Source organism: Triturus cristatus, chromosome 11 (genome assembly GCF_964204655.1).
Source record: "Triturus cristatus chromosome 11, aTriCri1.1, whole genome shotgun sequence".
Taxonomy (NCBI): Eukaryota; Metazoa; Chordata; class Amphibia; order Caudata; family Salamandridae; genus Triturus; species Triturus cristatus.
In genome coordinates, this window is record NC_140594.1 from 637,240,006 (window position 1) to 637,264,857 (window position 24,852).

At 44.8% G+C, this 24,852-nt stretch overlaps 1 protein-coding gene across 4 annotated transcripts in view; it reads left to right on the forward strand.

Annotated features, from left to right (window-relative positions):
• The window catches only part of LOC146785218 (uncharacterized), a 1,495,909-nt gene that overhangs the window by 1,195,363 nt on the left and 275,694 nt on the right, over positions 1 to 24,852 (forward strand). For all 4 annotated transcript variants that reach the window (XM_085634134.1, XM_085634135.1, XM_085634133.1 and 1 more), the window contains exon 18: positions 7,634 to 7,750. In XM_085634134.1, the coding sequence (XP_085490260.1) occupies positions 7,634 to 7,750 (117 nt within the window). The remainder of the gene's footprint in view (positions 1 to 7,633; positions 7,751 to 24,852) is intronic.

Consider the following 24,852-nt stretch of genomic DNA (forward strand, 5'->3'; position numbering starts at 1 on the left):
AAGGCTAACAGAGCAAGAGCAACACAAATTAAATCTCTGATAACAATTCCTGTGTGCACACTGTCTCATGGTGTGATTCTAGGCAGAAAACAGTATTCCTGGGTGATACCAGTACACCTTAACTTATGGTGAAGACATACTCCATAATATCTAACATGTTCAAGGCACTTAAATATGTTCCTTAACATAAAATGTAAAACACAACTTTTAAAGTGGTAGGAAAATGTACCATGCTATTTTCAAATGTGTTTGCATTTGCCTCTCATTTGTGAGAAAGTGATTTCTGCTGAATGCTAACCATCACACTTTAAGAAAACAAACTGCCCCTTTCCTGCGAGTGCAAGGCTAACAGAGCAAGAGCAACACGAATTAAATCTCTGATAACAATTCCTGTGTGCACACAGACACATGGTGTGATTCTAGGCAGAAAACATTATTCCTGGGTGATACCAGTACACCTTAACTTATGGTGAAGACATACTCAATAATATCTCACAACTTCAAGACAGTTAAATATCTCCCAAAACACAAAATGTGAAAAACAACTTTAAAAGAAGAATCACATTTCTATTATTTATATCAAAATGCTCCACATACATTCCCTCTCAAATTCATAACTCACCTTTAAAAGTAGTTAGTTCAGAAATAAATGTGGCACTCAAACAGCAGGTTATCAGAGCCAGAATCTCTGAGCTGTACACCTCTCTCCTCTCACCAGAACCAGTTAATGGCAATGTTTCCCTCTCTGTTTCCACACATATACAAGTTAACTCCAAATCACAGTCCTTCCCACAATTTTTTCAAATGGAAACACACATTTCTATTGGTTGCAAATGTCATCCCTTTCCAAATGATCCCTTCCCCCAACATGACTTCTGACTGCTACCATAGTAACAGATCATGGAACACTGGTGTGAGCAGAGAGGTCAGAAGTTCAGCACACAATGTTTCTAATCCAAAGAGCAAGAGTGCTTGACTTTTCAAACCTAACAGCAAATCCAAAGTAATGTTCTGTGTGAACACATTTTTCTGAACCAATACAAAACATGCTTGTAAAAATCTAAACATACAGCCTAGTTTTAACTGTAAAATGGTTTGAATCAGCCAATCAGTTCTTTTTTTTTTTTTTTATTATGTTAGCCTCCATTTTACATCTATCATTCTTTTCATATTGCCATTCTACTGAAAGACACCTTCTGAGTGCATCCAGATCTCCTTGAAAGATGTTCACAGTGTGGATTGTAGGTCACAGCTATGTCTTCTGGAGTGAAAAGTTTGCAGAAAAAAGAGGTATTGTGAAAGACCTTGCTTTGCCAAATGTAGACATTAAATGGATTGGTCAGAGAGGGTTAAAGTGGCACCAATTAATGCCTTTGGTGAAAACCTTTCTACATCTCCCACAGCCTAACCTTATTATTGTGCACTGTGGTGGAAATGACCTAGGCACTTTAACTGGGGTAGGTCTGGAAATGCTTATTAAGGACACCTTTGTGCAATTGATGTCACTCTTTCCACAAACTGCCTTTGTATATTCTAATATATGCCAAAGGCAAAAGTGGAACTGGTCCAACCAATTTTGTCCGCAGATTGACAAAGCAAGAAAGCACGTCAATAAGTCTGTTTCTGCTTTCCTCAGAGACTATGGTATGGGTTCTATATTCCACAACAACTTGCGTTACAACATGCAAGACATTTATAGAGGAGACGGTGTACATTTCAATGATGAAGGGAACAGAGTCTTCCTCTTGAACTTTAGACTCTGCATCGGTACTTACTTATAGGTACGAAAAACACTCAATAAACACAACGGCTCTTTTTAGAGCCAACCAACATCCAAACATTTCATTTTGATTTTTAATTCTATTTTTTTTATTTATTTTTTCCGCCGTACGCTTACCGTACGCGCACGGTAAGCGTACCCCGCGATTTAAAAAAAATTTAAAAAAATTTATTTTTCACACTTCTGGGTCCTTTTTGGACCCCCTGACAAAGGCTACGGGGTCTGCAACTCTCTACCTTGCCCCCTTTTCACGTTGTCCACCTTTGTTTTTTAGTGTGAGACACACAAAATGGCGGCCGACACTTCCTGATTTCGACCGACTGGAATGTTTACTGTCATGTAACCACCAATCGGCAGCGTGCGCGTACGGTATGCTTACCGTACGCGCACGGTGCGTGCTTATAGATATATATGTACTTTTAACTGAAATATTCTCAAGAACTACAGAACAGATTTACTTCAGATATTCAAAAGGCACATCCCTGACGTGAGGACTACCTCTCTGCCAAATTTCAAGTAATTCTGTTCAGCCGTTCGGGCTGTACCTTGGAGTAAAGGTCCCTATGGAAAAATGCATGGGGAAAACGCGTTTTGGGACCCCCCTTTTTTCTCGGCCCCCGCTTGACTAATCACCCCGAGACTTTCAGGGTAGGAGCGGAGCGCCCCACCTATTTTGAAAAATTCGCAAGGATCCGTCAACCGGCGCCAAAGTTATTCAAAATAGAATTTTCAGATTTCCTATGGAAACACGGTCCTAACTATAACTATCTACTGGCGACCGCCAGTAGATGATATATATATTTGTGGTTTTTTAAGATTTTTTAGATTCTTCCAGGATCTTTTAGGGAATTTTTAAGGGTTGTACTTATTGTAGATTTTCCTTTTTTCAATAGAGATGAAAATAAACTCTATAAAAGGAAAAATCAGATCATGCTTTTGCACATAATTGTGGCACTTTATATTTATTTCTACCTCAGACTATGCATTAAGACATGTAATAACCACACTCAAGCCATATTCATATCATTCATTAGCATTCAGGCTGTTATGTATCACCTTCGCTGGGTCATTACTGGATTATGTGGCACTATTTTTTCTGTTTTATTAGTGATATTTTATCCTATTTATTAACAGTTTTTATATCGTGTTACATTCTTTTATCCATTACCAGTGTTGTTGTTGTAAATATATTTATATATGTATTTACATTAATTAAATTTTTTTCACTTTGAATTTCACGAAGTGAACCAAGTGATATACATGTTACGATGATGCTGTTTTAATTTTATTTGTATTTATACGGATATATTGCATACATCATCTAGTAATTGTGTGATGCATTTAGGCAATTTATGGCGAGTGTATATTGAAATGTACCGAATCTGTCTTTTTTTGCAAGTCTTTTTCCTGTGTCTATGATCACCTGACACAGGAAGTGAATTCATCCTGCATGTTTAAAAGGCTTTGGCAAACTGTTACCTGTGTGTGATCAAGGGCACGGCTGTGCTCGAAACGCGTCATTTAGCAGAAGAGCGGTAAATAAAATCTTCCTGCCAGCAATTGGGGTCCGTTTACTCTGTTCGCCGCTGCTGCTGCGTGTTTGTAGCGGAGGTTCGAGGAGTTCAAGGAGTTGCATATATATATATATATATATATATAATGGCGTGCTGTGTGGGTGCTGACTTTCATTAAAGACCTTTGAAGCACGAGCTGGTGTCCGTGTGCTTCTTCCTCGCCGACTGGAAGTGGGAGACAGCTTTTTTGGACTTTATATATATATATATATATATATATATATATATATATATATATATATATATATATATATATATTAGTTAGGACCTATTTTCCATAGGAAATCCGCAACATTCTATTTGGAATAACGTTGGCGGCGATTGACGAATATTCGCAAAATTTTCCAAACTTTTGGCCAGCTCCGGTCCGCTCCTATCCTGAAAATTTCACGATGATTCGTCAAGCGGGGGCCGAGAAAAAAGGGGGGTCCCAAAACGCGTTTTCCCCATGCATTTTCCCATAGGACCTGTTGACGCAGCTACAGCCCGAACTGCTGAACGGAATTACACCAAATTTGGCAAAGAGGTAGTCCTCAGTTCAGACTTGTGCCTTTTGCTTAAATGGTGTATTTCCGTTTAGTAGTTCCTGAGAAAATTAGGGTAAAAAAGTTAGTGATATCTATGGCCGAGGAGGATCCGCGCATGCTCCCCGCACCCAGCGCGCACCCTGCCGTGCACGAGCTGAATGCTAATTGGCTGTCAACACTCCAGATCAGGAAGTGTTGGCAGCCATCTTGTGCCTCTGTAGAACACTTATTTATATACAACAACTGACTCATACACTGGCTTTTATTTTCCTAGTTTGTTGGAAGTGTACCATTGAGACATGTATTGGCTCATCACCACACCCATAAAGATATTCACTCACCCAAACAACTGTTATAACATGTAGTTTTAACTTCATATACCTACTGAATCAACTATTCACACATCTTTGGGCAGTCACACACCCCCCACCAAAGCACACACACATTCACTCTCCCGTGCAAATACTCAGTTAACTAATCAATAAATAATATAGACTTTCACGTAGCTAGTAACCAACTGGTGCAGCAGTTTACACAACAACTTACAAAGTGATACAGATATTCACACAGTTTAGTCACTATCCAATATATTTAGTGAGAGACTATAAATTAGTCAAGTAAACAGTCAATCACACTGCTACTAAATCCTCCATCTAGATATTTATATTTATATATCCACTCATTCTTCAATGCAAATTGCTATATATATATAATACATAGTTAAATAACGAACCAAACCACATTCACTGGATGATGTCATCAGTGATGAATACTAATTTTAGGGGCATTAAAGGGGGCAACAGGTAGTAGCCATTTTGGCTGCCACCCTTTAAGTGACCACTTCCTGTGGGAATGGGCACTACCCTGACCCTATTTGACTAATTCCCTCACAAACCAAGATGAAGGGAAATGAAAAGTGGGCTCCACATCATCTGCCCCACCTTAGGGGTGGTGCTGGTTGAATGTTCCAAGTAACTCATCAAAATTAAGTAAAGTGGGTGAGATCTGGTTTTTCATTGCAAACCTGTTATAGATACTAAACAGCAAAATAGAGTAGTCTCCGCTAGCTGATGAAATATTGAACCCTAATTTGCCAGTAGTGTTATATATATAATATATATAATATATATAAATGTTATCTTGGTCAAATAGCCATAAAAGTTGCAAGTAGAAACAGACTTAAAATATGTTTCCTTATCATTTTACACAGACATCACATTAATTTGTTGAGTAATTGACAAACGGAATACTATACACAAAGATTCTCTGACATCACATAGTGCTGGGTCAGTAGGTAAAGAGCAAACATACAAACATAGTCAAAAACCTATCACGGTCCTCCATATCCTATGGTCAAGACTGTACGTATACCCAGTCCAAAAATAATCCATGGTAAAACGAGAAAGGTAATTAATTCCAGTTTTCAAAGATCGCATTCTGTCACAATTGATTACATATTAAGTATACTAACAGATACAATAATCGTATAAAAGGTAAGACAATTCCTTTGAGCTAAGCTTGATGTTTAAACAATGAAATACAAGCCCAGTTAATAAGTGGATAGATGGAATAGCAATATTATCATAGAAGATCCAGAGCTAGAAGACCTCTAGTGACTCAGTCTATTACTCTTTGATCTTTTGACCAGCTAATTCATCAATACCTCTTTCATTTTACCGAATCAACACTGTTCATAACATAGGAAAATTTAAACACAACATTTAAAATGCGTAAATCTATAGCATTCATTAAAAAGTACCATTGAATAAGCTCCTCTTTAAAGTGACGATCATAGTAGCAGGAAAGCCCAAAAGTGCATAAGTTAGCATAGCAGCAATTATTTAGTTGGAAGAAGGCAATTTATCTCCCCCCCTACCCCTCTTCCCCCTCCCCCCGGGCATCTTACCCTCTAAAACAATTCTATTTGCTCTAAGTCTCCAGGCCCAAAGCAGAAACCTAAAGGTGACAAATACAATGTGTTCAGACGTGTCACTTCTTAGGATCCTATAGGCCTCCCAGTTATGTACAGCACCCATGTTATTGTACACTGATTTGATCCACCTTCTTCACCAGTAGTGTTAATATTAGGCTTTAGGACATTACATTTCAGAATTGCTTTAATCAAAATGGTTAGCCCACCTGAAGGATGCCCACTGATGAAGGTGAACATCTATGCTGTAATTCAGGAAGCCCATTCTATAAACCGGCTATAGGGCCCATGTCTCCTGAAAGCGACAGATATGGAATAAAGTTCCCCCATTCCTCATCATTCACTTTAGACCCCAATCCCGCCACATTCCAGGAAAGCAATTCCATCTTTTCAGGGGTCTCCTCAACACTAGGTACTTGAACTGATAGGGATTTCATCCCCTCCTCTCTCGTTTCAGTAGTATTTACTTGTGCCCTTAAAGGCTCTGATGCAACAATAGTATAGGCATTCTTTCTCAGGCTAAGTGAAGCTGCCATCTCTATTCCCCCCTGCCCTCTCAGCAGAGACAGGCTACCATGGTCCTCTGAGTGAAATTCTAGAGCTTCTGCTAGTTGAAATTGCACCCCTTCTTCTCTGCTCTTATTTATGTTTGCTTGAGCCCCTAAAAGCTGTGGTAAAAAGCACCATAGGCATCCTCTCTTGAGCTAGGATAGGCTACTGACTCTATACTGCCCTTCCTGACAAGGTCAACCGTAAGGAGGAGAGTGCTCACACTGCCGGGACATGTTCTATCACTCAATGGGGATGCAGAGGGGCCCATTAAAAAGGAAACCTCCTGCCCTCCCAAAGCCATGTCAATTGTGATCCTCTCATCCAGATAAGGCCATGTATTTGTTCTAAGATATAAATTGGTCAGCATGATACAATGGCTGAAGTGGAAGTTTGCTATTAGCATGATCAGGGTTAGCTGGATCCAGGTGTTTATTAAAGAAACCTAGGGGTAAAATCTTCACTATTCTGGATCGCACCTTACCTGTTCTGGCTTGAGCCATAATTTTTCCTACCACCGTAGGGTGTCAGAAATTAGCAAGGATACAATCCCATGTAAACTTCCTTGGCAAAGGTCCCACTCCGCCCACCCTCCGTACTAAAAGAATCTCATTGTGAAGATTAGTGTCAAACTCAACATTAGAGTGAAACCAGGGTGTCACTTCATTTATCAATTCCAACGTCAACTCTGTAGCTCCAGGGGCCAGGCTTGATACATTTGCCAAGACCGCCACATACGGGCATGTGTCTGGTGGGAGGTGCATCACAGGAAGGGGAGTGGTGCAAACTTGTGGTTGAACAGTTGGTTGCATCTGACCTCCTCGTTCACTATGCAATGTCATGTTACAATAAACCCCCATGAATATTGGTGCAAGTAGAAGACCCACAGGGCCCCAGCCCATGTCCGTTGGTATTGGTATTAGATTCTCTAGTAGAGGACTGGGAGACTACAAGAGTGGAAGTTGCATCGGCACTAGGTGGCTGTCTTACCGAACCGGCCACTTGTCCCTTGCTGCGAGTACTCAAAGATACTTCAATAGCAGTGAGGCGGTTGTGTATTGAACTCAGTTTAGAATTAAGCAGGGTAGCACGTCTTTTGCCTAAAATATCCTAGAGGTGGTCATGGCTTGAGCCCAATACTCAAAAAAAATCAAAGGATTATTTAATTTCTTAGAATCAACCACTATTGAGCTCAGAGCACAAGAAACAATAACAGTTTTTAGCAAAATACCTGATGTCAGCTTGTTTCTTTGTTGTCTTTTTCTTTCTCTAGGGAATCTGATGCTGGAGCAGTCACCGGATCATGACAACCCAGAAGAGCAGCTGCAGCCTGCAGCAGAGAACAGAAGAGGGCTGGAATGGCGAGAGGAGGCTCGGCGAAGGGAAGCAGGTGAGTGCAGGACAAAGAGGCCAAGCAGAAAACTGGTGTGAGAGCGGCTTTTAAACAGAAGCCGGCTGCATGTTTCTAGAAAACAACATCTGTTGATTTTTGTCAGTTACCCCATGCCAGTTTCATTGGAAAGTGTACCTGCTGCCAAGGTCATGGAACGTGCAACTTGAGCAGAGTAATTAGTCTTGGAGTGCACCTGGTGTTGCCTCCAGGATCATCGAACGTTCAGATTGGGTAGAGCAATTAGTCTTGACAGTTTCTACTCGTAAATGTGATTTTTAGGTGCACCTGTCACTGTTCCAAAGATTTGGGAGTGTTCTTATGGATTTTTAACAAGTAGAGTATTTACTTTAGTCAACTGTCTGTTGAGGCCAATAGTTCCCAACATGCCACCAGGGAAGGAACACACAGCAACCTACACCACAGAGTGAACATGCAATTTAGGTAAAGATGAGGGAACAAGGAAAAAGGGGAAATGCCTACCTAAATCATAAGGGCATAGAGGGTCGTGCAGGGGCTGGGACCATGACAGGGGCGAAGTCCCACCAAAGCAACAGGGCTCAGGTAAAATGCGGCATGCGGGCATGGGAAACCGGGGTCAATCACGTCTCGGCGTGTGGGAATCATCTGCCACTTTTCAGCATGTAAAGCAGGTCTGTGGCCTCTCCTTATCCCTGTGAAGGCTGAGATACGTAATTCACCCCAGCAACAGGGCTCAGGCAAGATGCGGCGTGCAGACAAGGGAAACCGTTGTCAATCGTGTCCTGTGCTTTTGACACGTCTGGCGCTTTTCAGCGGGTCTGTGGCTCCTCCTTGTCCCTGTGAAGGCTGAGTGACATAATCCCACCCCAGCAACAGGGCTCAGATGCGGTGTGGAGGCAAGGGAAACTGATGTCAATCGCGGCGGTGTATGTAATGTTAATTGTATTGATTTTGTGTTCCAGAACTGTTCTTGAAGTGGTTACTACATTTAGTACATCATGATGTGAGGTTTCAGTCTCTGTTGCTGAGGAGGATCCGTCGTGTCTCTCTTTTTCACCTCCACCTCTGCCTTTCTCAGAAGGGCTCTTTTCTCCAGCTTATTTGCCACTAAGCAGCATATTTATGACTTGAGTTGCATCACTTTTGCATCATGAAATGTGATGCATGTATGACGCCAGAGTAAAATTCGATTTATCAAGCCACACAAGGCCACCTTGTGTGGCCCTGAGTGCCTTGATAAATCTCGAGTAACGCAACACACCGCAAATTGCTGCATTGCGTTACTCTGCACCAGGGAGGCGTTCTATGGGTGCTGCATGGATGTTCCCACTCAACATCTATGGATTTGGACACATTCTCAGATTTACCAAAACTGGCAGATCAGGAAATGCCCCAAAATGCTACGCCTTCCCAAGTGAGGCATAACAAGGAGAAATATTATTATTTGTCCTTGTTACTTCCTCTTTCTGTGTGTGCTGCATTCTACAGCACACATAGAAAGAGGAAAATGCCTCAGGGGAATGTTTTTGTGCAGGAGGGTGCCCCTCCCAGCAGAAAAAACAATCCTCCTTACAATGAAGGCACTCTTGCATCTTGAGCAGGCAGCCTTGCACCAAGATACAAGGGTGCCTGTGCTGACGCTAGGCAGCTAAAATGCTGCCAGCGCAGAGAAAAAGGCAGGAAGTCACCATATTCTTTTAAATACAGCACATTCCTGCTCTTCACTGTTGTGCAGCTTGGTGACGGGCTGTGTAAATTTTCCATAAATATGGGTGTCTACTCATAAGTCAACCCTGGGCCATACCATTGACCATCACATTCAGGTGGATTCAGTAGTCTAACTTCAGACTGCTTCACTCCTTAACCCAGATTGTTTCTCACCAGATGCAGGACTAATTTTTGCCTCCCCTCAGCAATTTGGCACAATGATAAATTCAGGTCCGCCCAAGAGCTAATTCCTTCCAGTTTCTGCACCTCTTTCGGAAATAACAGAAGAATTACATTAACCTCTCAGGTGATTATTTGGCCCAACTCTTGGTCCATGTTTCTCTTTAAATCTTGTAATTCCTAATGCAGGAAGTCTCTTTCCTTAAGACTGTTTTATCACACAAGAAATCCAGGCTTCAGAGTTTAATATGCGCTAATATGTCTTCACCCATTCCTCTATCATAGCTTTCACCACAGATCTATAGCCGCTCTGTGACGCTGCTGTATTGTCACATACTTATGTGAAGGCAACTTTTGCTACAATTGCATGGATGACAGTTCCAAGAACTCAGCTACGAAAGCTTCTGCTCAGAAAGGGAAGATATTTGTAATCCGCTTTCATCAGCAATTTGCTGGTCACAATGCCTCGTCTGTTATGGAGCTCCCTCGCTACTTAAGCCGTACTAGCACTTCTGTACTTAAAGGACTCAGAGGAGTTTTCCCAGGCTGCGTGTAGAGCGGAACTTTAGAATGCTGCATGGCATGCTGCATGGCACACTGGGTGTCAATTTTGGGCTTCTTTGTGATGGAGCAAATGCCACTGATACTCAAATAGGGCTAATAAATGGTCCTTTACTAGATGGTAGTCAGGTCTTTAGAAGTTTATGGGAGTATCCCAACCTAAGACGTTGCAAAGTGTCATCCTGTGAAGTTAGTTGTTTCTGTGTTAAGTGAATATATATATATATATATATATATATATATATATATATATATATATATATATATATATATTCACTGAAAAAACCATAGGTTTCACACATGTTATAGTTAGCTGGACATTTTACTGATAAAAAACCAATGAAATTCCCCCGTTATAGTTACTGTAGGCAACTATAACTCACGCGACCGCAATCCTCTGCTGATGCTAATACTGTATTTAGACACTTATTTGCCCATGTCTTTTTCCATTAAATTTTAGCTATACATATATTACAAATATTTTTTTTTCATTAAGACACATATGTCATCAGCAGAGGATTACGGTCGCGTGAGTTATAGTTGCCTACAGTAACTATAACGGGGGAATTTCATTGGTTTTTTATCAGTAAAATGTCCAGCTAACTATAACATGTGTGAAACCTATGGTTTTTTCAGTGAATTTGCAAGGTTTTTTAAATGCTAATTCCTAACTATAACGTGTGTGAAACCTATGGTTTTTTCAGTGAATTTGTACGTTTTTTTAAATGCTAAGTTACTTTACGCCATTTGTGGCGTGCGCGCCCACTTAACGCAGTTCGTTCCGTGCGCGCACGGTGCGCTTCGCGCACTGTGCGCGCACAGTGAGCACGCGGTGCGCTTCGCGCACCGCGTGCCCACGTTACGCTAGATGGGCCATGAACGCACGATGCGCTTCGCGCACCGTGCGCACATGGAGGACATATGATGAGCATCGTTGTGACAGGTAAACTATATATGTTTTGCATTTAGAAGAATAAGCCATGCAGAAATGGTGCCCTGCGGGCACCATTTGCACACGGGGTGGGGAGAATGTGGATATTTTTTTTATTTTTTATTATTTATTACCGTACGCGTACGGTAAGCGTAATCGGCAAAATTTTCGCAAAAATTTAAATTGCCTTTTTTCACTTGGGGGATCGTTGGGGACACCCTCGACATGGCTAGGTGCTTGGGAGCTGTCTAAACAGCCCCTTTATATGTTTTTGCACTTTGAATTTCATCCCCCTGTCGGATTGCGAGTGAGAAAATGGCGGCCGCCGCTTCCTGGTTTCGACCGATTCGAATGTTTACTAAGATCTAAGAGCCAATCAGAATCGCGCTCGCGCACGCCACCGTACGCGTACGGTAAGCGCACCATAAGCGCACCGTAAGCTGGCTCAGATATATATATTGATTTAAAGGCTATTTTCTCAGAATCTACTGAACAGATTTACACCAAACCTACAAAAGGCACTTCCTTGACCTGAGGACTACCTCTCTGCCAAATTTCAAGTAATTCTGTTCAGCCGTTTGGGCTGTAGCTGTGTCTAAAGGTCCTATGGAAAAATGCATGGGAAAAACGCGTTTTGGGACCCCCCTTTTATCTCAGCCCCCTCTTGATGAATCCCCCCGAGACTTTCAGGGTAGGAGCGGAGCGTAGCGCCCCACCTATTTTGAAAAATTCACGAGGATTCGTCAACCGGCGCCAAAGTTATTCAAAATAGAATGTTGCGGATTTCCTATGGAAACGTGGTCCTAACTATAACTACCTACTGGCGACCGCCAGTAGGTAATGTATATATATATATATATGTAGATAGTTATAGTTAGGACCGAGTTCCCATAGGAAATCTGAAAATTCTATTTTGAATAACTTTGTCGCCGGTTGACTTATCTTCGTGAAATTTTCAAAACTAATGGGGCGCTCCGCTCAGCTCCTACCCTGAAAGTCTCGGGGTGATTCGTCAAGTGGGGGCTGAGATAAAAGGGGGTCCCAAAACGCATTTTCCCCATGCATTTTCCCATAGGACCTTTAGTCGAAGGTACAGCCCGAACGGCTGAACAGAATTACTTGAAATTTGGCAAAGAGGTAGTCCTCAGGTCAGGCATGTGCCTTTTGCTTAAATGGTTTAAATCCGTTCAGTAGTTCCTGAGAAAATCAAATGTAAAATCACATATATATCTGGGCGGAGCCTAACCACACATCTCATCGTGAGATCTGATTGGCTGTCAGCACTTCATCCAAGAAGGGTTGGCAGCCATCTTGGGACCAATATACATGATAGCACCTCATTAAAAAGCATTGCAGTTAATAGAAGGTTTTAAGACTTTAGTTACATTATAAATCATTTGTTGATGGTACCATACTCATTTTAGGAATTGTGGTGTGTTCTAAGGTGATTTTACCATGTGAAAAAGCCTTCTGCTGTGATATCATGAATCATGTTTGAGAGAAAACTATTTTCTCATGCTTTTCCCACAGAGGTTTGGAAGGTGATCTATAAGCTAACTGAGAGCATATTTTCTGTAAATTCACATTATCTTTCTCAGTCATGTGAGAATGAAGTCTGACATTCTCAGTAAAACATGTACATCCAACAAGGGCAGAGACTGTCAGTTGATTCCTTTGTGTTCTACTGCAGCTTCCCAGAGTGTTCTAAAGAACAACTAGAGCGCTAACAGTCGTAGTTATGACAAAAGTATGGCACACCTGAAGCCATCTTGATTGGAATAAAGTGGTAACACTTAAAACATTTAATTTACAAAGGAACAAAATGAGGGGGTTCATTTTGCCATAGAAATTATGATTAGTTCTGCAGAAAGAAAAATTAGGGCAGATTTTGACTTCTCAAATCCTCTTCTATTTCATAAACAAATTCTGACATGTAGACTGAAACGTGCACTTTGAATACCAGCAGCAGACTTCCCTGGTGAGCAGTAGTTTTACTACAGTGATCTAATGAGTAACTAGAGTGCTAACATTCAGAATTTATGGCAAATGTGTGACACATCTGAATGCCTTCTTGATGGAACCAAAATAAAAAACTGAAAGTAGTCCCACTGAGGAGACTGCAGTAAATGAGGAAATTAGGAAACTTCATAACAAATACATCTCCCAAGATGGCCACCAGAGACAAAAGAGCCCAAATGTAGCCCAAATATCACCCAGATGGAGCCCAAGTATAGCCTAGTGACAGAATGTCCCAGAGTGTTCTTAAGAACAACTAGAGCGCTTACTGTCTTACTTATGACAAAAGTATGGCACACCTGAAGCCATCTTGATTGGAATAAACTGGTAACACTTAAAACATTTAATTTAAAAAGGAACACAATGGGGGGGGGGGTTCATTTTGCCATAGAAATTATGATCAGTGCTGAAGAAAGAAAAATTAGGGCACATTTTGAGTGACTTCTCAAATCCTCTTCTATTTCATTAAAAAATTCTGATATGCAGACTGAAACATGCACTTTTAATACCAGCAGCAGACTTCTGTGGTGAGCAGTAGCTTAACTACAGTGATCTAATGAGCAACTAAACTGCTAACATTCAGAATTTATGGCAAATGTATGACATATCTGAATACCTTCTTGATGGAATCAAAGTAAAAAACTGAAAGCATTTCCTACTGAGGAAACTGCAGTAAATGAGGAAATTAGAAAACTTCATAACAAATAAATCTCCCAAGATGGCCACCAGACACAAAAGAGCCTAAATGCAGCACAAATATCACCCAGATGTAGCCCACATGTAGCCCAATGACAGAAGTGTGCAAAACACTTATTATTTTTTGTGTATTTGCAGTTTTATATAGTGCAGACTTGTCAGGTATTGGAATGCTTTACTTAAGCATTGGTTACATCACACAAGATCAAATTCATTTTGGTTGTAGACATGGGGAGATTAAGTGATTTGACCACAATCACAGAATGTTGAGCTGAAGCAGAAACTCCAACCTGGTTCCCCAGTTGCAAAGTCTGCAGCTTTGGAAGTAACACCACATCCTCTCCCCAAGGTGCAACATTTAATCAAGTGGTCAACTGGATAAAAAAACATAAAGATTACAAATAATTTAAAAGTTCTTTGTCGCTATTTGAAAACTCAGAAAATATGTCCTCATTTTAGTTTTTTAGAGCACTAACCATAATTTTGATGCAAATAAGACCCTCTCATATATGTAATTTCTATAGGAAATACTCTAGGTATTACAGTTTTGATTACATCAAGATGAAGTCAGGCGTTCCACACTTCTTTGTCGCTATTTGAAAACTCAGACAATATGCCCTCATTTTAGTTTTTTAGAGCACTAACCATAATTTTGATGCAAATAAGACCCTCTCATATATGTAATTTCTAAAGGAAATACTCTAGGTATTACAGTTTTGATTACATCAAGATGACGTCAGGCGTTCCACACTTTTGTAATAAATATAGAATGTTAGCAATCTAGTTGTTCATTGGGATACTGTTGAGAGGCAGAGGCCAGGGGCACGGACTCTGAAAATTGAAGGCAGGTAGGAGAGTGCAGAGGCAACAATTTGACCACACTGGGCAGGCAGGAAGGGCAGTGGCAGCACAACAGACTATGGAGGGCAGTGGAAAGGGGGGCAGGGGCAACAAACCAACAATACAGGACTGGCAAGAGAGGCTGTGGCAATATAATAGACCATTGTGGGCAGAAGGAAGAGGCAGTGGTAGTACAACCATACATGCCAACAGACCCGTTTCAGCCAGGAAACGTCCAATGTTTTTAAGCTCAAATGGGCTTTATTTGATCGGTCTCCTGTCTACAATCTCCTCTTTTTCAATGTAACTCAAAGGGGAAAATCAATACCCCAGTGTTTTTTCAAAATCTCCCTCTTACCAAGTTCAAAATGTTTGCAAGTATGGTACATTGAATCATGGTAGGCAGGAGGAATTGGGGTAGGGACATGGACTCGGATAACAGAGGACAGGAGGGACATGGAGAGGTGCACCAAACTGACCCTACAGGGCAGGCATCAGGGTTTGCAGCAGCACAATACACCACACAGCGCATGCGGGACGGGAGTGCAGCACAACAATCCATAGAAAGCAATAGGGAGGGGACAGGACCATGCACATGGACAACAGAGAACAGATGGGAAAGAGGCAATGGTAGCTAGCTGACCATAATGGACAGACAGGAGAGAAAGCTGCAGCATAACAGACCATAAAGAGCAGGAGGGACGGATCAGGGGCATTACAATGGAACAGAAAAGCCAGGAGGGAGTGAATAGGAGGTCTGCACATGGAAACAGAGGGCTGGGGCAAGGTGGCAGGGCAGGAGCAGCAAGATGACCATGTAGGTCAGGCAGGATGGGCACTAGAAAAAAGACACACCATGGAGAGCAACAATGAGACTATGGTGGCATACACACAGACCATGGAGGGAAGGTGGGAGGGGGTCAGGGGCAGCTAGCTGACCACACAGGGAAGGTGGGAGGGGCCATGGCAGCACAGAAGACCATGCATGGCAAGTGGGAGGGTTAGTGGCAGCACAATGGCTATGATGGGCAAGAAGGAGGGTGCAGGGGCATGCACAAAGTACCATGGAGGATAGAAGGGAGGGTCTGGACCTGGGCACAGACAAGAGAGTTCAGGGGGAAGGGGCCTCACAACAGACTGCGCGGGGCAGGCAGGAGGAGCAGTTGCAGCACAACAGATCAGGGAGGGCAGAAGGGTGTGGCAGTAAAATGGACCATGGAGGACAAGAGGAAGGGGATAGGGGCATGGCATGTGGACAGGAAGGGTGGAGGTGGCAGGGACAGGTTACAGTCGGAATTTGAAGGAAGCTTTTTGCTGAGATGATATGGCTGATATTCGTCTATGCATTAAAACAGTTATCTGAAAGAGACACGTTAGTGATAGATTCCTTAGCTTAGAATATCCCCAGGCGGCAGACTGGATCCGGAAAGTTTTTTCGCTAGCAGTACCCTTGCACGTTAGTAGGTGGCGTTGTGCTGCTCCGCACCTGTTGCTGGCGTCGTATGCGCCGAGATGACGTCACGGAGACTTCTTAGGCGGCACCCATGCGCGCTGAGGTCAGTTCTTCCTTTTTCTGCGCCAGTAAGCGCAGATACGGTTAGAGCACGTACCTCAGTCACTTTTTGACTATCCTTTTGAGATCTTTGTCTCCTGTCAGTTGTCATCTCTGGTGCCCATAGGGATGCCTAGTTTTAAGTCTTGTGGGGCCTGCCGTCGCAACGTGTCGGTGACGGACCCCCACGACGTCTGTCTCTACAGCCTGGAGAGTGACCACGACACCTGTTTGAACTGTTTGGCCATGGCCCCGAAGGCCCTGCGGCAGCGGTGCCGTAAGCTGTTTGAAGTCCGGCGAACGCTCGCGGGGCCATTGTCATCATCGTTCCTCGGGCTCCAAGTCTTCGCCCTCAGATTCGGGTAAGCGACGACACAAAAAGAAGTCGAAGAAGCGTTGTCGCTCTCCGACGCCCCCCCGTTGGTCCCTGGATGCGGACGTGGGGGACAGGGGTTCTGCCCCTGTGGCTCCTTCAGAGCCCGGGAGTCCCGCAGCCTACCCACCTTACCCGGATCTGTCGGCGACTCCTGCTCAGGTGCAAGAATTTCTTGCCACCTTGGACTGCCTGTTTAGGCCTCGGGCTCCTGCCGGTGAGCCCTCGGGCCCCGCGGTCCTGTGTCAGGATCCTGTTGGGCCGTCGGCGGCTCTGGCCCCGGCGCCACAGGATCCTGCGCTGCTGGCTCCGGCCACAGCACCACAAGGTCCAGCGCTGCTGGCTCCGGCCCCAGCGCTGTCCTCGTCTCCGCCGCCGCAGTGGGTACCTTTTGTTCCGCCCCTGCCCAGGTTCTCAGACACTTTTGTCCCTTCCTTGGATCCGCACTGGGACACGGCGCCGGTTCGGTGCTGTCCGGCGCAGTTTGTACCTTCCCCGGTCCCTTCACTGCTGCCGCAGCCTGTTCTGCATGCGGCGGTGGTGAGGGATGACTGGGGGGGGGTCCAAGGACCCTCTTGCTCGTCAGTGTGACTCCGAGCAGGACTTGGCAGATGAGTTAGAGGAGGCCGGCGGCCTCGATCTCTCCTGTGACCCGGGGTTTGCCTCTCCTCCAACTACCATGGAGGAGGACGCTTCGTATACGATGGTGCTTCATCGGGCCGCTGAGGTCCTCCACCTTGATTTCCCTACGGTGGCCCTAAAGACTAAGCTCCTCACGGAGGTGCTCCAGACGGTGTCCACTTCGTCAGATCCCCTGCTGCAATTTAACGACACCCTCACTGATGTCTTACTAGGCACTTGGTCGCGGCCTGCCACAAGGGCCCCAGTGAATAAGAATGTCGCCAGGCGTCATCGCCCGGCGCTGGGTGACCCTGCCTTTTTGACCACTCATCCTACGCACGAGAGCCTGGTCATCCAAGCTTCGATGTCCCAAAGTACCTTTCCCACGGCTCCGCCAGATAAGGACTCTAAGAAGCTGGAGCAGTTCGGCAAGCGGTTGTTCTCTTCGGCCAGCTTAGGGCTGCGGTCGGTGATCACCACTTGCCCCTTGGGCCGCTATTCCCATGCGGTGTGGGATGCCGTTGCACAGGTGTGGCCTCAGTGTCCTGAAGAGGCCAAGCTGTGCCGTCTCACGCTGTTGCCGAAGGTAAAGATGCGGTTAAGTTCACCATTCGGTGTGGTTTGGACATCGCGGACTCACTAGGTAGAGCCATTTCTACGACTGTGGCACTTTGTCGCCACGCCTGGTTGAGATCTAACAGGTTCTCGTCAGATGTACAAAGCTCACTCAAGGACATGCCCTTTGATGGCACCCGTCTGTTTGGCGATAAGGAAGACAGTACGCTGGAGCGTTTTAAGGACTTGCGGGCTACGGCCAAGTCATTAGGTCTTTCCAAGAAAAGCCCAGCCACTCCTGGTTTTCGTTCCTTTCATGGCCAAGGCAGGGGCACCCAGGCATGTTCCTTCAGCAAGCCTCTACAGAACAAGCCTCAGCGCGGCTGCGGACGTGTCTTCTGCAGTGGCGGGTCTGGGAATCAGTGTGAGGGTCAGTCTACCTCCGCCCCAGCTGCTTCTGCCTCCAAACCTTCCTAATCCGAGCCTTGGGGAGCACCCCACACCAGTGGGTGGTAGGATTCGCCATCACCTCCCCCAGTGGCTCGCTCTCACATTGGACAAGTGGGTGTTGCAGATCATCCACAAGGGTTACTCCCTTTCCTTTCAGTCCGCCCCTCCAGCCATGCCACCTCAGTACCACCGCATGTCGGGGGAACACTTGGCAACTCTCCAGCAGGAAGTCACCCCCCTCTTGGCCAAGGGGGCCATCGAGCACGTTCCCAGGCCAGAAGTGGGACGTGATTGTTATTCCCGCTACTTTCTGGTCCCCAAGAAGGACAAGGGGGGTTTGCGCCCCATCTTGGACCTCAGGGACATCAATCGCTTCCTCCGGAAGGAGATGTTCAAGATGTTAACTCTAGCTCAGGTCTTGGCTGCCCTCGACCCTGGAGACTGGATGGTAGGGTTGGACTTGCAGGACGCATATTTTCACATCCCCGTCCTGCCGGCCCACCGGCGTTACCAGCGGTTCACGATAGGCCAGGATTATTTCAGTTTGCCGTGCTCCCCTTCGGCCTTACCAGCGCCCCTGGGTGTTCACGAAGGTGATGGCGGTGGTCGCAGCTCACCTGCGCAGGTCAGGGGTGTCAGTCTTCCCTTACCTCGACGACTGGTTGCTGAAGGTGGGTTTGCCCCAGGCAGTCGTCAACCACCCTCAGACCACGGCTGACCTCCTGCATTTGATGGGGTTCTCCATCAACGTGCCGAAGTCTCACCTGAGTCCCTCTCAGAAGCTCCCCTTCATCGGAGTGATTCTGGGTTCATGGCTGTTTCGGGTTTCTCCTCCCGAGCAGCGAGTCCGGGATATTCAGGCTATGATTCCGATCTTTCAGCCTCTATCCCGGGTTTCAGTCAGGATGACCCTCCGGCTCCTGGGCCTGATGGCCTCCTGCATTCTGCTGGTGCCACATGCCAGATGGCATATGCAGGCTCTGCAGTGTGACCTGAAGTTCCAGTGGGCGCAGCATCAGGGCAACCTGTCCTATCATGTCCAGATCTCGGAGGGCACTGCACGACAATTGCAGTGGTGGCTCACGAATCGCGATTGGGTCAATGGCAGATCCCTCTCCCTTCCCCAACTGGAGCACACAGTGGTGACGGATGCGTGCCTCCTGGGATGGTGAGGCCACTTGGGAGAGGCGGAGATCAGAGGACTCTGGTCTCCGGCGGAGTCCCGGCTCCATATCAACCTTCTGGAGCTTCGGGCGATCCGACTTACACTGAAGGCATTCCTTCCCTCTGTCCTGGGAAGTGTGGTGCAGGTGTTCACGGACAACACCACTGCCTTTGTCTGCCTTTTTACGGCTTCCAGATCAGCTTCTCTTTTTAAGATCCCCGGTTGTTAACCGTTTCCTCAAAGGCATTACCGTGCCGTTCATAATGCCTCAATGGGACTTCAACATTGTCTTGACATATCTGATGTGCTCTCCCTTCGAGCCCCTTTATACCTGTGCTTTGCGTCTTCTCACTCTCAAGATGGCTTTCCTGGTAGCTATCACCTCTGCCAGAAGAGTGAGTGAGCTCCAGGCTCTTTCTTCCAAACCTCCTTTCCTTTCTGTTCATCCGGACAAGGTGGTTTTAAAGACCTGTCCTTTCTTGCCAAAGGTTGTCATGCCCTTCCACATCAGGCAGACCATCACTTTGCCCACCTTCTTTCCGCCTCCTTCAAAAGAGGAGGAGAGGCTCCACCGTCTGGACCCAAAACATGAGCTCTCGTTCTACCTGCAGCGCACACGGCAGTTCCGGGTGGATGACCAGCTCTTTGTTGGCTACGTGGGTGCCAAAAGAGGTCGGGCTGTGCACAAGCGGACCGTCTCTCGGTGGGTCGTTCTCTGCATCAAGGCCTGTTACTCGTTGGCTAAGAAGGAGCCTCCTGTGTGACTGCGTGCCCATTCTACCAGGGCGACAGCAGCCACTACTGCCTTGGGACACGGCCTCCCCTTGCAGGACATTTGTCAGGGAGCTACGTGGGCCTCGCTGCACACGTTTACCAAGCATTACTGCCTTGACAGTCAAGTCTGGAGAGATGGCTTCTCTGGCCGTTCTGTTCTCTGTGACTTTCTGGTGTAATCTGTTCGCATACTCACCACCAGGGTTGGTATTGCTGGGGTATGTATTCTAAGGTTAGGAATCTATCACTAACGTGTCTCTTTCAGATGCACAAGTTACTACTTGTGTAACAATATATCTGTAAGAGACATTAGTTAGTGATAGATTCCTTACCGCCCCACCCATCCTCCCCGTTCTGCAAACTGATTCTAGGGTTAAGGTCACCCCTTTCAAGGCCCTAGTTTCATGGCACCAGTGGTCAGTTTCTCGCATGGCTCTGCGTTCCTGGCGTGGAAAGTCATGTACAGAAGTGATGTCAGCGCGCATGGGTGGCGCCTAAGTAGTCTCCGTGACATCATCTCAGCGCATACGAAGCCAGCGACGGACACGGAGCCGCACAACGCCACCTACTCACGCGCAGGAGTACTGCTAGTGAAAAAACTTTCCGGATCCAGTCTGACGCCTGGTGATATTCTAAGGTAAGGAATCTATCACTAACTAACGTCTCTTACAGATATATTGTTATGCGTTTATGCACACCCCTATTCTACGTCATCCAGATTCTTCAAGAAAGTAAATTGTGGAGGCGTGCTTCAGAGAGAGTGCTGGGGACAGTGTTACTTCAGAAACAAATACATTATGTGAAGGAACATCCAGTGTTTCATCTATCCCTTGTTTTTTCAGAATTTGAACAAAATTATTTGGTGATTGAGAGAGAGCTCCTGACAATGAAGATGGTTTGTGGTGAATTGATAAATTTCTGAGGAGATCTAAACAACCTTTTGAAATTTGAACTGATCATCAGAATGTGCAACATCTGAGAAATTTGCAGTGCTGGAATAGTCATCGATCGTGATGGGCATTTTTCTTGTTGTAGTATGATTTTATTATCACATACATTCCTGATCCTTAAAATCTTTTAGCAGATGCTTTGTCCTGTTATTATTTTATCTATCCCAAAGTTTGACAGAATTTGACTGAAAGATCTCCATGTTTGAGAGAGAGCTCCTTTCCTGGCTATTGAAGATGGCTTGTAGTGAATACAGATATCTTGCTGGAATTTAAAGAACCTTTTGAAATTCATAATGATCATCAAAATTTGCAAAGTATGAGAAATATTTCCAATGCAGAATTAGTCATCAAGCACGATTGTCATTTTCCCATGCACAGTATGATTTCATTAGTACATGCATGTATGATTAAAATCTGCAAATGCTTTGGCCTACCAGTATTCAGAATCTACACTCATCTATGATTAACTTGGAATTTCTACATGGCGAGTTCTTGGAACGGTTCAGTCTTTTATTTTTTTAGAAAGAGCAAACGTAACACCATAACAGTTGAAAACAAAACACCTATAACACATTCATTAAAAGGCTTCCTTGATTCCACCAATAGCTGTATTTTAGTCAACAACCAATTTTTTTCTTACTAAGGAATTAAACTTATGAATAGTGAAGATGTGTCATGATTCCACCATATCCGGTCATATTGGAAGTACATTACGCTCGCAGTCACGGCCTCTCACAGGAGGATATCCTTCTAGAGCTCTCTAACCTTGTCGCTAGTGGGTAGGATTGTGTTGTTCAAAATAATAATCCTCCCCCACTTACTTTATTTTTTCATTAACTCCCCCTTTACTCACCAGCCAAGTTCTTCCGCCACCTAAACTCAATGCTTGGTGAGCTAATGTGGGACAGAGTCAGCACTGGGTAGTGTTAGCAAAGCCCCAGCACCCTCTTGAGCAGGAAGGACTGGGCGCCCTTAACTTTGAGTATTACTGTCTTGCCTCGCAGCCTCCATGGGTGACTTGGTAGCTAGCCAATAACCAGTTTGATAATACCACCTCTATAAACAGGGCCTGGCTTCTGACGGAAGGGCTCAGATGTTTCTGCCCTGCGGGTCCCTCTCTGCATCTCTCATTCAGGCACACGCGTGTAGCTCACCAATGTTACAAAAGCTTGTGTCTCACGTCCCTAATCCTTCCCTACTCCCCAACAGTGCCGCTGCAAAGCCTAAAACACCTTGTAACTCATGAGACTCTAATGCGACAGTGGCGTGTGCTATTAGTCGAGGCACTGAGAGATCTTTTTGAGGATGACTCATTGCTACTTTTTGGCAACCTAGTGGAAAACTATGGGTTTGCCCCAGGGACACTTCATGGCCTATAATGTACTACTGCATCTGCTGTGCAGCTATTGGCAGATTACTGCCAACGAACCACCAACGCACAAAGTGCTTCAAATGCTGTATTCCCTGGGCAAGGGCCGTCATCTCATTAGATGGATTGCCTTCTCACTTGTGTCTCACACTCTGACAACTCATTCTGCATTGCATGTGGCATGAGAGACAGAGTTGGGGAGAGTGCTCCATGATGCAGAATAGAAACAGGTTCTCGCCTACCCGTCTACAGTGACCAGGAATGCCCGTTTGAAGCTAATACAATTTTATGTGTTACATAGGGCATAATTGCCCAAGAAGTTAAACACCCTCTTTCCAAGAGCCGACCCCTCCTGCCCCCGCTGCCACCATTTTGGAGTCAGACTACAACACATGAACAGGTCATGCCTGAATCTTAGCAACTTTTGGGCTGGGGTTACTAACCAACTCTGGGAAGTCTCCGGGCAGATCGACCTCCATATATGGGATGTATGTGCCTTGGGCCTCTTCACACAGCCCAGGTCCCACAGGTCCCTCTCTTGTTTTATTGGCTTGGTGTTTGCGCTTGCGATTCACTCTGTGATGTGTCTTTGGGAGGCACCTACCCCCCCTATCATTGACGCCTGGGAGCGGGGACTCATTGCATGTGCGGGAGCCAAGAGCGCGCTGCACCGTCATGTAGAAGTTCATGGGCTCTGCAAATACCTACTGTGAATGAGGTTGGATGTCCTTCTTGAGGCTTTTTATGCCCAACACGGTGACACTATGCCACCATATTGTTCGCTTCAGGGCTGTCTCCCCTGTTGGCTGGAAGCTACTCACATCGCTGCGCATCGTACTCTATTCCCCCCCACATCTCTTGCCTCACAGGGATGAGAGAGCTGGCAACGTGCTGCCCCTCACCACTACTGATGTATGTGAGGCCTGCAGTCCCATGTACAAATACCTAATATCTTCAAAGCCTCATAGTTATCCATAATGCATTTGACAGTAGTGCAGGTCCCTTGGCATGGCCTCATGCACAGTTATCCTTTAATTCCCTTTCCATCTTGTCCAGTGACCCCAGCTCCTTTGCTTACTAATTTGTTTAATGGTGTTGCAATTGTAGGCCCACTCCCACCTGGAATAGTTTAGTAATAATACTTTAAAAATGCGGATAAATCACAGCCTACGAATTATACGCCTATATCGCTTTCAGATTCCACTGTCAAAATCATAGGCCGTATTTTACTGCATAGTCTGGAGGACTGAGTTTTGGAGAATGCTATCTCAACTGACACCCAATATGGTCTTAAGAAAGGCTTGGGAAGTGTAGATCAATGCCTTAATTAGAGCTTACCATTATAAAACTAATAGGGTAATTCAAGGTAAGCCACAGGACCTGGGTATAGTAATGGTACATGCAACAGGGTGGTCCTACTGGCAATTTCTAAAGAAGAAAAATATGATATTCATTCACATATTATGATGCTTCTGAGAGAGAGAAAAAGGAAGAAACCACACATGGGATTTTCTAAACAAATCCAATTTATATTTTTAAAGAAATCTGGTAATGCATACATATATTGAGAAGTTTATATTGCGGTCGCTCCAAAGAGTGCATAGAAAAGTGTTCATAGAAGTGCTCATGTGCAAAATTACACAGAAAGGAAGAAAAGTAATGGTTGGCAAAAAGTTCTTTTACGATTGAGCAATGGCTAACAGCTCATCAAATCATCCAAGTAATAAGCCTGTTTGAAAAAACCTTTATTCTGTTCAAAAGCAAACCATAGGTAAGGGCCGGTGGTCCATGAATCCAAACGCCATCCGTAGGGATCTATGTATTCAATCCAGGCTTGAAAATCAATATAGACGTTTCGACCCGACTGCTGCATGTGAGTTTTCATCAGGACAGTAGTGGAGGGACAAGAGGGCAACCTAAAAGGAAAGGGCTTTCATTAAATAAATAAAAAACAAATGGAGTACCAAGACTACAGGCTCTCTCTCAACACCAAAAGAAAGCATGTACTAACGTATAGTAGTGCAAAAGTGGGGCAGGATACGGGGTATGACCTAGATAGACCTGTACAAGTGCCCAAGGCTCCTAGTCCAAAATCTCGACATGACCAAATGATCTAAAGATACAAATTGTAATAATCAACCAAAGTACATTAACGGGGTACTGACAAACTCTCTAGAGAAATGGGGAAAACGCTTACCTCACATCATTAAGGTAAAGAGTAGTGCTCAATCAACCCAGGGAACACAAGAAGAATGCTCGGATGGTTTAACTGGTTTTAAATAGACTGTGGATAAAAAGAAAATATTGCCATAACCTTAAAGTCAAACCCACTACAGTTAAAAAAAGTGTAGAATGTGCCTGTAAAGATTCTACTCAACCT